A 15,366-nucleotide genomic window follows, 5' to 3' on the forward strand; every position below is an offset into this window, starting at 1 on the left:
GACGAAATAGTGTGTGTGCACTGATGCCAGGAAGCTTTGAAACCAAGTCAGGCAACTGTTTTATCACGAGCATGAGAGTCTCTCATGTGTTCAGTTTTCATCAGACTTTGCTGTGTTTGCGTAGGGGAGACGACTCAGCCCTTGCTCATCTCCGCAATCTAGGCAGACACGTTTCTTGTTTTCATCCCACCACTGCTGTAGTGACAGAAGCTCAGGGAAGAAAATGCCGGAGGCAAATAACCAGTGTTGTGCATCAACCGCTGATGAAAAGGTTCTGCCTACGCGTTTGGGTACATTTGGTTTGGACCAGGAAAAGCAAAAGGTCATGCAATCCTCTGATGTCCATTAATCCATCTTCTGTGATTCCTACTGTGGGTACTTAGTTTTCCTCTGGAGACCTAACTTTTTATTTAGTCATATATTCATTGCTGCCGCCGCCGTTGGCTCACTGTTGCACACGTTAATTGCCCTTGAGCAGAGGAATGTCTCCCAGAGGGCCTCATCCTTTCTCTGCACCAGATCATAACTTCTTTGATAGCCGCTGTTAACTTGCTGCTGGCTTCACCCCCCTGCTCTCCCTGCACAGAGCAGAACAGCTTGATCGGGCCCTGTGTCCCCGGTGATGCTAATCTGAGCCGTGCAACAAAACCTGCCAAAGTACCCCCTTCAAAGATCCCCTTTCTCTTGCTGAATCAGAAATGTAAATTATGACAGCAGAAAAGGGTCTGGCAGGAGCTGCCAGACAGAACCACAAATCTATTAGCTCTGTCGCTGAATGCAAAATGTGTGAGTACAAGGTTAGGGCTTTGATTGCTTAAACCAGGGCGTGCGGACTGTTTCTTTGACCCAAGCTGTGTATTTATGCTGCAGCTTGGTTTTAAAAGCTTTTAATGTAGAAGCACTGTGTGGCTCACAGCCCCATGGGCTAACAGCCGCAGGTAGCTATGTGCTAGGCAATTTTACACAAAGTCGTGAACTTCCAAACAGGGGTATCTCATGGGCTTATTATATAGGATAAGACCTGTTTTATGCCATCTTGACTGTAAAAGTTCAAGAATCAAATAATTTCTTGTGTCATCCTTTTTCAGTTGTTGCCATGGCAAAACTCCAGAGAGGAAAGGGGAGGAGTTGTACCAAACCATTGGAACATCAACTCTTCTGAGATTACAAGATGTGTTCAGGTCCTCAATCACAGCTAGATCCTCACACGGAAGTAACCTCACATGTATGAGCAACTCTGAAGAGCAGAGCCCACAAGACTACTCCTAGGGCCAGTTATTCAAGCAGGAGATCAATGTGCATCTGGAATTAGAGAGACAGAGCAAATGCATTTATATCTTTATTCACATAACAATTTCCTTTTTCTATACTTCACCTGCCTCTCTTTGAAATGTTTTCCAGGTTGCATCAAGTGAATTTCGATGCTCCCACTTGTGAAGGCAAGCGCCGAGAAAAGCTCTCCTTGATAGGGGACTTTTCCTCTTCGGCAGAGTTCTTCGTCACCATTGCAGTCTTTGCCTTCCTCTACTCGCTGGCTGCCACCGTGGTTTATATCTTCTTCCAGAACAAGTACCGTGAAAACAACAGAGGGCCTCTAATTGTAAGTGTGCATTTGCAATGTTTTTAGGTGTAAGTCTTAACCTCTTGCTGCAGTCGTTTGTTGAGATTGTCAAGGTTGAGGCTGTGGCGTGTTCTGGGAGATCCAAGTGGCCCAATGCCCAAAGCATCTCTGCCTCCACCTGTTTTTTGTTTTGGTTTTTTTGGGGGTTTTTTTTGTTTTTTTTTTTTTACCTTAATGATAACTTTTAACATCAAGGGTAACAGAGACTATATGTGAGTGGAGTTCAGTCCTAATCCTATATATACTTCTGGGGTTCCACTCTTCTCTCCCACTGCCTTCCGTGACAATGTTCACGCAAATAATGAATGTGTATCTGGATAGTTCTGGGATTGGGGTCCAAGTCATACATCTGTGACAACAGAACTTCATTGGTGAGGCAAAAAGGGAAGAGGAGACCTTAGGCATCATCCTAGCAGATAAACAGAACCGCGCCCCTGACCAAAGCCTAGCCAGGAGATTGCTTATTGCTAACTGCTGCTGGGTTCAGGCAAAGGGTTTTGCTTTGGAGAATTATGTGGCTGGTTTTCCAGTATGACCCTGACCTCCCAGCACACTTGTGTCCTTCTGCTTGTTTATGAGGCTCCTCGTAACTTCCAGTTATTATTCTATACGCCCATCAAGCTGTGGCTGTTCTTGCCTTTATTTTTCTTTTTACTGATTTCTAAAGGCTTGTGGTAAAAAGCAAGTGCTGCTGTGCATTTGTTTTCTCATAAATCAAGCCTGTAAAGCCAGTGAGAGCTATTTTGTTCCAGGTGTCCATTACCTGTCAGTGCATCCCACGCCGTCACGCACCCTTTGGTCTTGCTAGGTTGGGAAGGGCTGTGCACCGATCCTCTGCTGTGCAGAAGCTGGGTCAGGTCTCTGCCTCTGTGGGCTGTAGGGTTGCCTCACACTCTCCTTTCCATGGGGAATGCTCTCCTTCATGACTGCAAGGATAAGGTTCTGCTCAGGTAGAGGACATATTTCTCTGAAGTCTTGGTGTGAAGAACAATTTAAAGAGAAAGTGGTAGGAGTTTAGTAAGGGAAGAGTTATGGCTATGGCTTTAAGAAAAGCTAAAGTTTGATTGACACAAAGCAGACATTTGACTGAGACTTGTGCCTTAAATGACTGAAAGCCATCAATAAAGAGCATCAGAAGATATAATAGAAAGGAAAATAAATCACCAGTGCAGAAAGGCTGTACCACAACTACAGTAACAGTAAGTAAAAGATTAAATTGCAGGAAAGGAATCAGCATCATGGGGTTTTGAGGGAAAGATTTTCCTGCTCCAAGGAGATGGGAGTTGCTTTAGTTAAGTTTAGATAATTCTAACTGATGAATTCATACAGAAGGAAAAATTCTTATTGCATATCAAAGGAAATGAATCCTTCATTTTGGGGTTGTTGGGACCTTTCCCCTCTCATTAGAAAATGGTGAGGAAAGAAGGGGAGATCCTCACAGAGGAGAGGTAGAACAGGCAAGATAAAGAGGTCCCTACAGAAACAGTAAATAAATAAAGCGCCTTGCTTCTGCTTGATTCAGTTGATATAAGGTAGTATCTCATTTCAAACTGTCTCATCAAAAGATTAGTTGCAGAGATCTGTCATTTTATTTTTCTTGTGGAAAACAATTCTTTCTTCTGACCAACCACATCATCCTGTGTAGCATTAGAAAAAGGAAAGATAAAAAAATAATACTAATCTGTCAGATTGTGATGTGGCTGTTTGCTGTTGTCCAGGGCTTTCCTGGTACAGCTGCTGCAGTCATGTTTGTCGCAGGATGCATCGTGCAATTCGCTGCAGCATTAATGTGGCATTGATTTAATTTGTTCTGTGTAATGGATTGTAATTGAATCTACAGGTTAAATTTAACTGGTGTCCGTTACCGAAGCCGCTGTTTGTAATCTCCCAGTCTTTAATCCAAGCCTAAATGACATTATTTGTTCAGAATATAAAGATGCTTCTGAGTACGTCCTACAGCAAAAGCAGCTCTTGCCGGCCAGTGGTGTTGGGAAGTGGCTCAGGGTTATGCTCAGTTTACACCTGCTTCAGCATCCCCTCTGCACTGGCAGCTCCATTGTGTTGAGTCCTTTTGGAAATAAGACTTTCTTGTGTGGATAATGTCCCTACTGGTCTCTGCCCAGTGCAGTGATTGCAACATCACAGCCTGACTGGGACAGAGTGTGAGTCCTACTCTGCAGTGCGGATGTAGGGAAAATTCAGAGCCACAGGCAGAGAACAAGTGAGCAGCTGTAGGCAGGAGGAATTCAAGGGTCAAGTGAAAACCAGCTTCCCACCGCTGCAGAGTTCACCTGAGGGATGTAACGCATTGTGCAAAGGAGGCGGGCGATGCATCCTCCAGCTCCGGGCAGATGCTGCGCTGAGCTGATGTACTCGGCAAGATCACACGTATATCAAATCAGATGTGTGAGTATGTCTCATCCCTGAGATTGTTCATCCCAAAGAGAGGTGCTGCAGAAACCTGAGGTGCTTTGTGCATGCCTGGGCCCAGCCAGCAATCCCTCAGCACGTGCCGGGGCAGGTGGCGGGGCAGTCCTCGTTCCTTCCTCATCACTGTGTGGCAGGCACCATTTCCAGACTGCCAGTTTTTTGCCTCTTAGTGAAGAGTTAGAAGATGATAGTTTCATCTCCTTGCTTCTGCTGCAGTGCCTGATCACAATCTCATATTTAAAACCATTCCTGTTTTAAGCCTTGTACTTTCTCTTGGCTTGATATTTGCTCAGTCTGGGATGACACCTGCCTTTAAGCAGCACCCTCTCAGAGCTGGCTGCCTTTCCTCCTGGACAAATTTTCAGGATTTGAAAAAGGAGCATGATAGGAGAAGTGGAGAGAGGGGGGGAAAAAACCCCACCTTTCACTTGAAATTTTAAAGTATTTTTCAAAAAACTCTTGCTCAGTCAGAGCATCATCAATGCACGACCAACTTGCAGTGGCCTGACTGGATGCAGGATGTATGCTTATAAAGAATTTAATGACCACTAAGTCATGAGAAACTCAGAGAGAATGTCACTCAAATGTTTCAAGCTCACCTTGTTTATACAAATATAGGGAAGCCCCACTCCATGTGCTGAGATCTCAGTGAAGCATCACTTGAACTGTGGGGAAATATTTTAAAGCTCAGTGTGAAGTGAGACATCATGGCAAGGAAATATTTCCAGTAGGAGAAGTCGTTAATTCCTTCCGCGGCTGTTTGGCACTGGTGTCTTTTATTCACTGTGCAGTGAGCCATGTCTGTTGTTAATGTTGCCTATCAGTTTTCAGGGATAAAAATCTTCCTTTTGGTCACACAGGAGCCTGGCTATGTTACTTGGCTGTGATGGAGGTGGGAGTCACCCCTTCCCACAGGGCTGTCAGCAGCGAGCCCTCCCTTAATTAAAGAAATCAATTGGAGATGGTGACTTAGATTTTAATGAATGCAATGTACAAAATCTCGCCAGTTCTCAGTAGAGCTGCATCTCTCAGACCAAGCTAAGCTGGTTTGTGCTTGTGGAACACCCCGTGCCCTGGGGAGGGTACTGGTTGGGGTGAGAGTGGAGATGAGCTGGAACTGCCACCCAGAGCCCTCTGTCTCAACGTCCTCCTTCAGATCTACATGTTTGCAGCTGCTTGCAAGCAGAGAGTAACCAGCTCAACACTGAGTCCTGTGCTGAAGTTTTAGGAGATCCAGGGGTAGATGCTTCCATGTATCTCTGGAGTGGGAAAATAAAGAAAAGAATAGTCATAGTCAATGTGTATCAGTACCTATCACTCAGACTTCTTACCTTTTTCCATAGTTCCTACATTCTATACGTATTCCACTTAAAACCCACACTCTGACAACTGTCTTTATCTGCCTTCAGGTTTGTCTTTGGGAAGTTACAGATCGGCCATGAAAAACTACATGCCTTCATATATGAATGTAAATGGCTTTATTAGTATCAATCAATTAATATAAAAGCATAAAATTATTTAGCCAAGAGAAGTGACTGTCATAGCCCTGAAAAGAGATATTTCGTTTTTATAGTGATTACTTGATAATATCATTCTTAGAGTGCATAAAGATGCTTATGTGTAAGAAGATGAGATCTTTCCTTTGCATCTGGAGTTCTGTGAATAATCACGTTAAGCAGAAAGGCATTTGGTTCTTTACACATGTTGTGAACCAAGTGAGTTAAGTACACTCCAAGTCTGTGCTTTGGAGATGTCTTTGATTAAACATGTTTTTTGAAGATGGGACCTTGTTCAAACGAAAAAAAAAAAAGAGCTGAAATGCCACTGTAGGAAGGTGTCTGCTGCCTGCAGCAGCCTGCTGCTGGCCACGTTCCTGGGCTGGGGCCAGGACTGTGGCTCTCGTTGGGGTGGTCCTTCAATTTTTAGGTCGGTTGTGACTATGAAAGCAAATCCTCTGAGTGGTTTGCCCCTGAACCAGCAGCTGCAGTTCAGCAATGCCAGGCACCCTCCAGCCAGGCCAGAGCTGAGTTTCTTGGATGTTTTCAAACATAACCCAGGGCCGTCGTGCCAAACTTGGACCATGTTGTCCGGGAGGCAGAGCAGAGCGCAGAGGGCGTGTGGGGACATGTCTGTGACAGTGCTCTGGGGATTGACAAGAGGCAATGTTTCAGTTACCTTGAAAATAAAAGGCATTCACAGTTCTATTCTAAAACAGATAACATATAAAATTGTTTCAAGTAGGCATTTTTGGCAACCTCAGTAATAGCAAGTTTCAACTTGAAAAAGGCAGCAATAATTTTTTTTTTGTTACACATACTTCAGGCTCTTAAAAACTCTCTCTTTGGATATTCAGCATATTTTAAATCTTGTTTTTTTCTTTATTCTACACGTTCCTGTTTTGCCTCCTTCCTAAAGGCACCTGTAGGCAGACCAAGGTATCTCATCTGAAGTCTGAGACAGAAACTTTGCAATTAGGAATATAGCATAACCATAACAATACACACTGAAGAGATGTGTAGACACCATTTCAAGAGAGCAACTACAAAAACTACTTTGTTTCAAAGGAAAAAAAAAAAAAAAGCCCATGCTGTAGGGATATTAAACATTCAAATGCAAGATTTGTTTTAGTATGCAGCCACTCTGGCTTTAATTACCAAGGAGAAATTCCCCAGATAGACATTAAGCCACAGAACAGCTTAGCTTGAAATTCACTTTTATTTTCAGCATGTCATTATCTTGTAACTCTGTTCCACCCAGAGCTGTGAAAATGTTCAGCCAGAAATCCAAACCCACTTGAAAACAAGAGTGGTTCAAGTTCCAGCCAAAGCTGAAGGCTAGGAAAGATTCAAAATAAATAGGAAGATGCAGGTTTGCTGTAGTTGTATATTCTGCTCCTTGCATAGTGCTGAGGAGACAGAATAAATCCTCCCAGAGTCTGAATCTGGCCATGTAGCCTTGGTGGGAGTTCCTGCTGAAAAAATCCTGGTGTTTCATCAGCCTTTCTTGATGAGTTGTTGGCTGGCTGGCGGACAGGCCCCGTGGTTTCTTCTCCGAGTCCTGCTGTGCAATCTTTCCCTTTTAGCTTGGTGTGTTCCTAGCAGTACTGTACAGTCCAAGACACAAGGTATTAGCAATCAGAGTGAGGGATTCGTGCAGATTGCAGTCATTTATGTAATGAGTTGTGCAAATGCTTTGCCAACGTGGGGTCAGGATCTGCGAGCTCAACAGTAAGCCTGAACCCTTGCTGCTGTCACCTCCTTGATGAACTTTGCTCACTTTTAAAACTTCCCTCTTTTTAGCAAGTTTAAGCTCCTACATTGTGTAAGTTTGGGTCAGTTTGTCTCTGCTTCAAATTTCTACCGGCTGTTATGCATTTATTTTGTTGTTATTACCAATGCACTGATTGCAGAGCTTGATTTAGCTTGTGAAGTCCAAAAACGTGGTGGCATTGAGGGAGTATTGCTTGTCACTGGAAAAAATGTATTCCCCAATACTCTGTGGTGTCCCTGTCTATTGTGTCAACCAGAGCCTATATGGGAGCTTGGCATCCAGGTAGATAACACGTCAAGCCTCACAGCAAACAAAGAGTATATCCCATCATAATCCACAGCGCAGTGAGTATCTGGTGTTTCTACCAGCTGGAGTTTATAGGAAATGTTTGCAATGGAACTATTGCCTCCAGGAGTCTGTTTCTCATTCAGTTACTGTTAGGACATAGAAGATACAATAATTTCTTTTGCTGGAAATCTCCCCGAGAAGAAAAATTACTCTGGGCTATATGCCTCTGCCTATCCAGAGCCTCTTTGGGTGTTAAGATAGTTGTCAGCTCCTGGGCTTCACACTCTTCAAGAGAGCCCATTTGGCCAGCATGAGGGGAGGTCAGAGAAACTCAAAGCTTGGTGGCAGATACAGGCCTGCGGAAAACAAATTGTGGCACTGTTAAAAGAGAAGGATGTATCCTTTGGGAAAGCATCCAAGCACAGTTAATTTAATCCCATCTGCGTGAGTGAAGAAACCCTTTGTTCGTGGCTTGCTTGTGCAGCTGGTTTATTGACTGGTGCCTCTTCCATGGTGGAAGCAGTTCGTGTCCTCCGTCTCTGTGGTGCCACGGAGAGCTCCTTCCCTAAATGTCCGGTGTGCTTGTAGAGGAGGAGAATGGTCTTTCCTAGGGCTCACTTATTTCTTTGGGTAACAACTCGAAATGCTGTGTTCTTGATGAACGTTTTCTCTTCCTTCCACGCACACCTTTACTTTGTAAGGAGGAAGGGGAAGCAGCCCCCATGTGAGGTGGGATGTCAAGATGCAGGGATGCAGTTAGTGGTATGTTAGACTTCGGCACCTCTACCATCTGTTGTGGGCTGACAGATGGGATGAAATATGACAGCAGAAAGGCTCTTCTGTTTTAGCAAGACACAAGAAAGCTTGAAAAATCACACCTCCTCCCTCCTTTCCCCCCAAACCCACACAACAACAGTGTCACTTGGCCGCTTGTTCTGGCTAAGACAAGGAGAAGTTTATGGCTGTGCGTGCTCCTGAGAGTCTTCCGAGGGAAAAGTGAGCAGAGTGGTTCAGAGCAGAGCTGCTCAGAGGCACTGGATCCTGGAGGGAACGCCACCCTTTCTCCCCTCTTTCCATGTGGATGGGAATTAGGAGTAAACACTTCAGCAGGACAGAGAGGAGTGAGGAGTCTCTGTGCTTGGCAAATCTTGCTGTTTATTTGTTTGCTCGTGGTAATTAGTGACTGCATGGCTTGTGCAATGGGGACATTTGGCCTTACCTGTAGCTGGTGAGAAAAACTCCTCATCTGGTAGCTGAGGATTAGCCAGTTTCAGGTTCTCCCTGAGATGCTGCTCCCTGAGAAACACTTCCTACAGGAAACCCACCCCAGCTGTCTGTAGGAGCACCGGGGCAAGAGCCAGCCCGCAGGAGGGCCCAGCTCCTTTCCAGGCATCTGTATTTTTTAATTCACCCAAATTCATCAGCCAGGCGCCACGAACAGCCACCTTTCCAAGGCAGATCAGCTTCCTGGGTACCAGCCACACACTTGTGGGAATCTGACCTTGAGGTTGGAGATGCGAGTGGCAGCTGAAGGGCTCCGCCCCGCAGGCATGTCAAGAGCTTCTGACAATTAGCTCTGTAGGTAATGACAATAATCACAACCTTCCACGAAATAACAAGCTCTTGTTTTTTCTCTCCTCTGATGCAAGCTTTCTGTTTTCTGGTGATTTTTAACATTTTTTTTCTTCCCAATGGACACACCAGTATAATGCTTCTAACTAATTTGTCTTTTAGGATTTCATTGTGACCGTGGTCTTCTCATTCTTGTGGCTAGTGAGCTCATCTGCTTGGGCTAAAGGACTGTCAGATGTAAAGATTGCCACCGACCCTGACGAAGTGCTGTTACTGATGTCTGCCTGCAAACAGCAGTCCAACAAATGCTTGCCTGTTCGCAGCCCTGTTATGTCAAGCCTCAACACTTCCGTTGTAAGTGACTTTGATTACCGCTTTTCACCCTTACCTTGCAGACTTATTTTCATCTCTTTTACCTGTGTATTGACCTAAACCGGCTGGTGTAAACCAGTTAGCTGAAATGATTTAATGGGGAAAGGCAGAGCGTGACTCACGACAGTGCTCGGCCGTGGAGCCGCAGCGGCTGAGCGTGCAGGGCTGGGATGGGGAGAAAGCACAGTGTCTGTCCAAGTGCATCGGTTGGCCTGTCTGCTTTGACTTTGCTCACTGCAACGCTTGGTCTGTGCGCTCCTTTAGGAAGAAAAGGTTTCATAACTTGCAGATTCCTTTAAAAATCCTCAAAACCCAACATAAAATTGGTCTTCAGGATGTTTAAAAAAATTTTTTAAAACTCCCTCTAGGCCAGCTGACCAATTAATATATCTCTTAAATTATTTTCTTTCAATTTTATCTTTCCACGTCTTCTTTAAACTAGATTATATTTTCAAGAAAAAATATTTTGGCCTAAAAACTCTGCCTTTTTTTTTTTGGAAACAGAGACAGACACCTTGTGAGCTTACAGCTAAGGGAGGTGAATTTGCAAATTTGCTCCAAAGCTGAGAAAATTTTCCAGCAGTTTTTGGGAGAAGGATGGACTGGGAGCAGCTTTGACTGAGAGGTCTGTGACGTTAGGCTGGGCTGTGAGACTGCGGCTGCTGGGTGACAAGCTTCTCTTCTCCCCACCTAGGTCTTTGGCTTCTTGAACTTTATCCTCTGGGCAGGCAACATTTGGTTTGTGTTTAAGGAGACGGGCTGGCATTCCTCGAGCCAGCGGCATCCTCCAGACACCATGGAGAAGCAGTCCAGCGGTTACAACCAAGGTGGCTACAACCAAGATAGCTACGGGCCAGCTGGTGGCTACAACCAGCCAGGCTCCTACGGCCAGGTGGGTGAATATGGCCAGTCCCAGAGCTACGGCCAGAGTGGGCCAACCTCCTTTGCTAATCAAATTTAGGGTTCACGGAGCACAAGCTCTTGCATCTCTCACATGTAGAGAGTTTAACAGGTCTCAAGTTTCAGTGGCGCCAGATTTTTAAGGGTTTTACATAACTTAATACTACGACATGGTGTTTATTGTCAATTGAAGATCTAAGCCTACCTCCTGAAGCAGATGGGAGGTGGCCGGTGGGCTGGAGTTGGCCTTTTTTTCTCCTGACTGGCCAGATACAGGAGGATACGCTCATCACAGGTGGTGACCTGGAGTCAGTGTTGTAGTATGTACTGTAGAGATAACTTTATGGTAGTTTTGTATGTGTTAAGATGGTAGAAGCATTTTGTAGCCTCAAGTCTGTAGTATTTAATATGCATAATATAATTGAATTTCCTTCTGCATTTTGGTGAAAAACAGAAGTGTTTTGCTATTATTTCTACAGACTGTTCTGTATATCCATGCATGTAACATTGCACCTAAATTTTCAAAACTGCCTGTCTGTGACTCTTCAGAGCATTTGTTTCAGTTATACTTTTTTGTTTCAGAAGATTTTACTATTATTTCAGTTAAGAGTCATCTGTAATTTAGTGCATGGATAAGCAGTTTCATACTACCAAATGTCTGGACTGTGTAAATGGAACTTCTCGACTTCTGCCACTACATTTTGTTAAATGTATGTTTAAAAGAATTATGCATCTTTTATATATTTTGCAGAGTTGAATATATGGCTTGCCCAAGTTCTGAATGCTTTGTAACGAAAATGTTTTTCCTTGAAATGGCATTCAGTAGTATATATGGTACCTGACCAATGTTTATTCCATTTAACTCAGCTAAGTATTCATTCTATAAATCACTATTTCTATGGATGTTTTGTGAATCTTTTAATGTGAGCTGTGGAGAATAAGGACCAAGTAACTGTGTTATATGTTTACAAAGGTATTTATTTAACTAAGATAACAGAGGTGCAGATATCAGTATATAAAACCACGTGAAAATGCCCTGTTACTTAATACAGCAAAACATGAAAACCCCATCTATTGTTGTGACCTTACAAAACATAAATAGCCCTTTATACCCTCGTATGAAAAGAAAACCTTTCTACCCGTGCTGTGTAAAGATTGTTTAGATATCCCTCTGTTCTGTCACCGCTCTGAGTGCTAGCTTGGTGCTATTGGAGAATGTAACTGGATTGACCAAATAACCCAGGCTCAGAGGAACTCATCCTAAACCAGCGAGAGCCAGACTTGTACCCTCGCTTGGATTTCTCCCTGGGAAACTCAGCCTTTCCCCACTACAGCACATGGGATGCATTGACACAAATGAAAGCCTGAAGCACAATTCACTAATCAAAACTGATCATCTGCATTTCTAAATCAAAGTGTATCAGCATATAATCTTATTGTATGAGCTGTAATGTTGAAAGCATCTTAGCTTAAAACAGCATAGTCTCTTCTATGATTGTTGTAACCAATTTATGGCTACTCGGTGGATGAATCTATATTGTGATATCTATTTGACCCTAATAAAGTTATTGCATACAATGCATGTTTTCAGAGTATGTTAATATTAAAATGTCACTGCAGAATAACTAAGATAACTATTAAAGATCAAGAACTATTCCTGTGCCTGACCTTACTGGTCATATTCTTACTGTTTTCCAACACTTTGAGGATTGTTTTAATGTACAGTGGAGTACGACACTTTACAGACACTTGTCATTAAAGGTCAGTAACACAAGTTTAAAGAAAGAATGAATTAAAACTGTGCAATTGAATACCTACCTGCCTCTTTACCTCTCTTTCCACCTGTCAGTAGGTCTAGCGCAGTGCTGTGCGAACTATCCCAGTTCTGTGGATTACTGGAAAGCCATGTTTGAGCTGTAGAAAGGACAAAACTGAATATCTACATGTCCTGGTATTCCAAATGGGAGCAAAATACTATTTTCTGGGTCAATGGAGATTTTTATTTTGGCTTTCACTTCTTGTATTCCTTGTTTTTAAAGTTTGGAAGAAGTTACATATAGGTAAGCCAGGAGAAAGCGAAATCTGTGTGTGTGGTGAGGGATGTGGACGGGATGTATGCTCTCCATGCCGTCTCCCACTTAGTCCTACTTCTTTTTTCTGAGGGTTAGAAACTTGAGTATTGCTTAGGTTCGTTCCTGCATTCCAAACAAGCTGAAATTCTTGTGTAACCATGTGAGCACAGGAACCTGCAGCTTTCAAACCCTGAGGAGCTGGCATCCCTGGAGAAAGGGCAGTTTCTAATGCAAGACTGCAGACAGAATTAAGATGATGACTTATTTTGGGTATTATCTGCATAACTCCAAATCTATTATTTTCTCATGAAGGGCAGAGCTGATGCAAGAGTTGGAAAAAATTGTGAAAGAGGCATATGTTTTCGTGAAAGACTTGCCCTTTGCTTTACCCTGTTGGCCAGATATTGACAGGTATGTTATCTCCTTGCCCTGCAGAGCAGTTGAGCTGGTTGTTATCCTTTGAAGACTACAGTCTTCACTGTGAATTAGGAGGGATGGAAAAATCTCTTCATCTATAGCTTCTCAGATTAATGTAGTATGGCAGCAGCAAAAGTGAAAACAAAACCGATGCACGCACTTGTGTTATATTAAAAAAATGTATCTGAATGTTTCCTGCCTGTTCTTCTGGATTTGAGTCTTATCACGTCCTTTTGCAATCATTGAGAAATTGGAAGTTTATTTGAACTGGGAATAGTGACTGTAGAGTGAAGTGTTGAGCAGCAAGATGGGAAGGACTGTATTTGATCTTTCCTGGGTTTAAGACAAATAGCTAAGTAAACTCGAGCATCCTCTGTGAAACTGCTCCTGGCAGACTGATTGCTTTCCTACTTCATCATTAGTGAGGATCTCTGACAGTCAGTTAAATAACTAGGTCAGCCTGGGAAAAAACATGTTGCTTGATCTTCTGTGCTGTCCCTCCTGTTTTCCCATGTGTTTCTCTTTATAGCCCATTTCTCAGCTACTGGAGATGGGAGCGTATTTGTATTATCAAGTGTAGAGCTGTGGAGGAGAGACAGGTACCTCTGCCGGGGAGGTGGGAGCACAGGACTTCGCAGGTGCCTCAGAGGCCAAGGAACAGGCATCCTCATGCACTGGTTTAGAGTTTCCCCATTGCCCTTGACTGGGAAGGGGATGCACTTTGCAAAGCTGCAGGATCATCCCCTCCATGGGGAGGGGCTGGAGAGGGAAGGGAGCGTGACTCCACATACCCAGTGGCTCTGCTTTGCCTCCTGCCCAGCCCATTAAGGAGACAACGATGAGTTTAGATGCAAATCCAGCCCACAGGGCTGTGCCTTTACTTGACAGGGTTGTTTGTTTTTTTTTTTTTTATTGTGCAATACTTTCCCCATTGCAGATCAAATCTCCACTGTGGCCGTAAAGCTGCCCATAACAGAGGCTCGATGATAGCCAGGACTTGGAGACAGTTTGTGCCCCTGTTACAAGAATTCATATTGCAATTGCTTGAGCTGATGAGGTTAATTATTTCTAATCTGTATATGCTCTCAACTTGAGCGAGCAAATCGGGTCTAGCCCTGAGTTACTCCTGGCTGAATTGCCGATGCAGTGATGAAAGAGGCAGTCGACTGCAGCACTCGTCGCACCCGTCTGTGGTCTGCTCCTGACAATATCTCCAGAGTTTCACACTTCACAGACAGCTAAAAACCAGAAAAAGTTCTTCTCATACTATGCCATGCCATGTCATAAGTATTTAGTCCTCTGTCTAGTTTTAAGGCAGATTTGAGTCAAAATCTTTATATCAGTGAATGGATGTGCTATTTATCTTATGCTCTCCCTGACTTAACTGTTCTTTTTCGGGATTACTTTTCATTCCCTCCTACTAAACACAAGTGCTTTTCAGCCTGGAATTTTCTAACAGCAGCAATAATCTGTATTTTAGTATTAACATCTGGTGCTGATTGTCCCATCATTTGTCAATGCCATACATCCTTAGTGTGAAGATCTTAGCATTTTGATATGACAGGTTAACAGTTGAGCAGGGAGGCATCCCACTTGTTGCATTTAGGTACCAGTTTCTTTTCTTACATTCTTACATACTGTGTCTTTCTTTAATAAAATTTCAGGTTTTTGTGAATATAGCTGCCTTTTTAAAGTCTAAATGTCCTGTAATCAAACATTTCTCAGAGGAAAAATTGTTTGGTAATAGTATTTTCAGGCTTCCCTCTGAAAATGAATATCATATTAAAAATGATGTGCTCATCCCTTATCCATTAGATTTTCAAAGAAACCGAGGGAATTGGGTGCCTGCACTCAGGGCATCCCTGCAACTGCTCTGCTCCCTGTATGAGGCATGATCATAATTTGGCCAAAGTGCTGTACCACGTCTGAAAAATGCCTGGATGTGAGATGACAAACGTTTCCCCGCAGACAGATGAGCTCTAATAGCTTTTGTTAAATGATGTTTTACCTGCTCTGTCTCAGCAAAGGGATTCATCAATATTTTAATAATTTGTGACCCCAGAGCTAAATTCCAGGCCGAGCTATCTCCTGCGTGTGCAGTAGCGCAGATGGGCTGACCTGTCCGTGCCTCCCAGCCGGGGTCTCCTGGTCACCCCGACCCCTGCCCAGGCCGGAGCGTGCCCTGCTTGGCAGCGTTCTGCAATTGCGCAGAGGAGCGCTGGTCACAGCTTCATCACCAGGCACCGGGCAGCAAACTGCACCCAGCCTGACTGACGCAGGTAAATACCAGTGCAGACTTCACCCCTGAGTGAAATCAAATTGATCACGAAGAGATTTTTTTTTTTTTTCAATGGTGATGGCCACGAGGCAAATGTTCCCGAGACACACAGAACATCACTCGTGCCATCCCAGCATGGATGGAAG

General features: G+C 43.8%; 1 protein-coding gene across 2 annotated transcripts in view; it reads left to right on the forward strand.

Moving 5' to 3' along the window:
• The window catches only part of SYNPR (synaptoporin), a 102,610-nt gene extending 90,579 nt beyond the window's left edge, over nucleotides 1-12,031 (forward strand). For both annotated transcript variants that reach the window (XM_086755940.1, XM_086755941.1), the window contains 3 exons: nucleotides 1,402-1,600; nucleotides 9,344-9,535; nucleotides 10,248-12,031. In XM_086755940.1, the coding sequence (XP_086612066.1) occupies nucleotides 1,402-1,600; nucleotides 9,344-9,535; nucleotides 10,248-10,514 (658 nt within the window). In that variant the 3' untranslated portion in view covers nucleotides 10,515-12,031. The remainder of the gene's footprint in view (nucleotides 1-1,401; nucleotides 1,601-9,343; nucleotides 9,536-10,247) is intronic.
• Nucleotides 12,032-15,366: the final 3,335 nt, after the last annotated feature.

Source organism: Chlamydotis macqueenii, chromosome 10 (assembly GCF_036417535.1).
Source record: "Chlamydotis macqueenii isolate bChlMac1 chromosome 10, bChlMac1.mat, whole genome shotgun sequence".
In the NCBI taxonomy this organism is placed as follows: Eukaryota; Metazoa; Chordata; class Aves; order Otidiformes; family Otididae; genus Chlamydotis; species Chlamydotis macqueenii.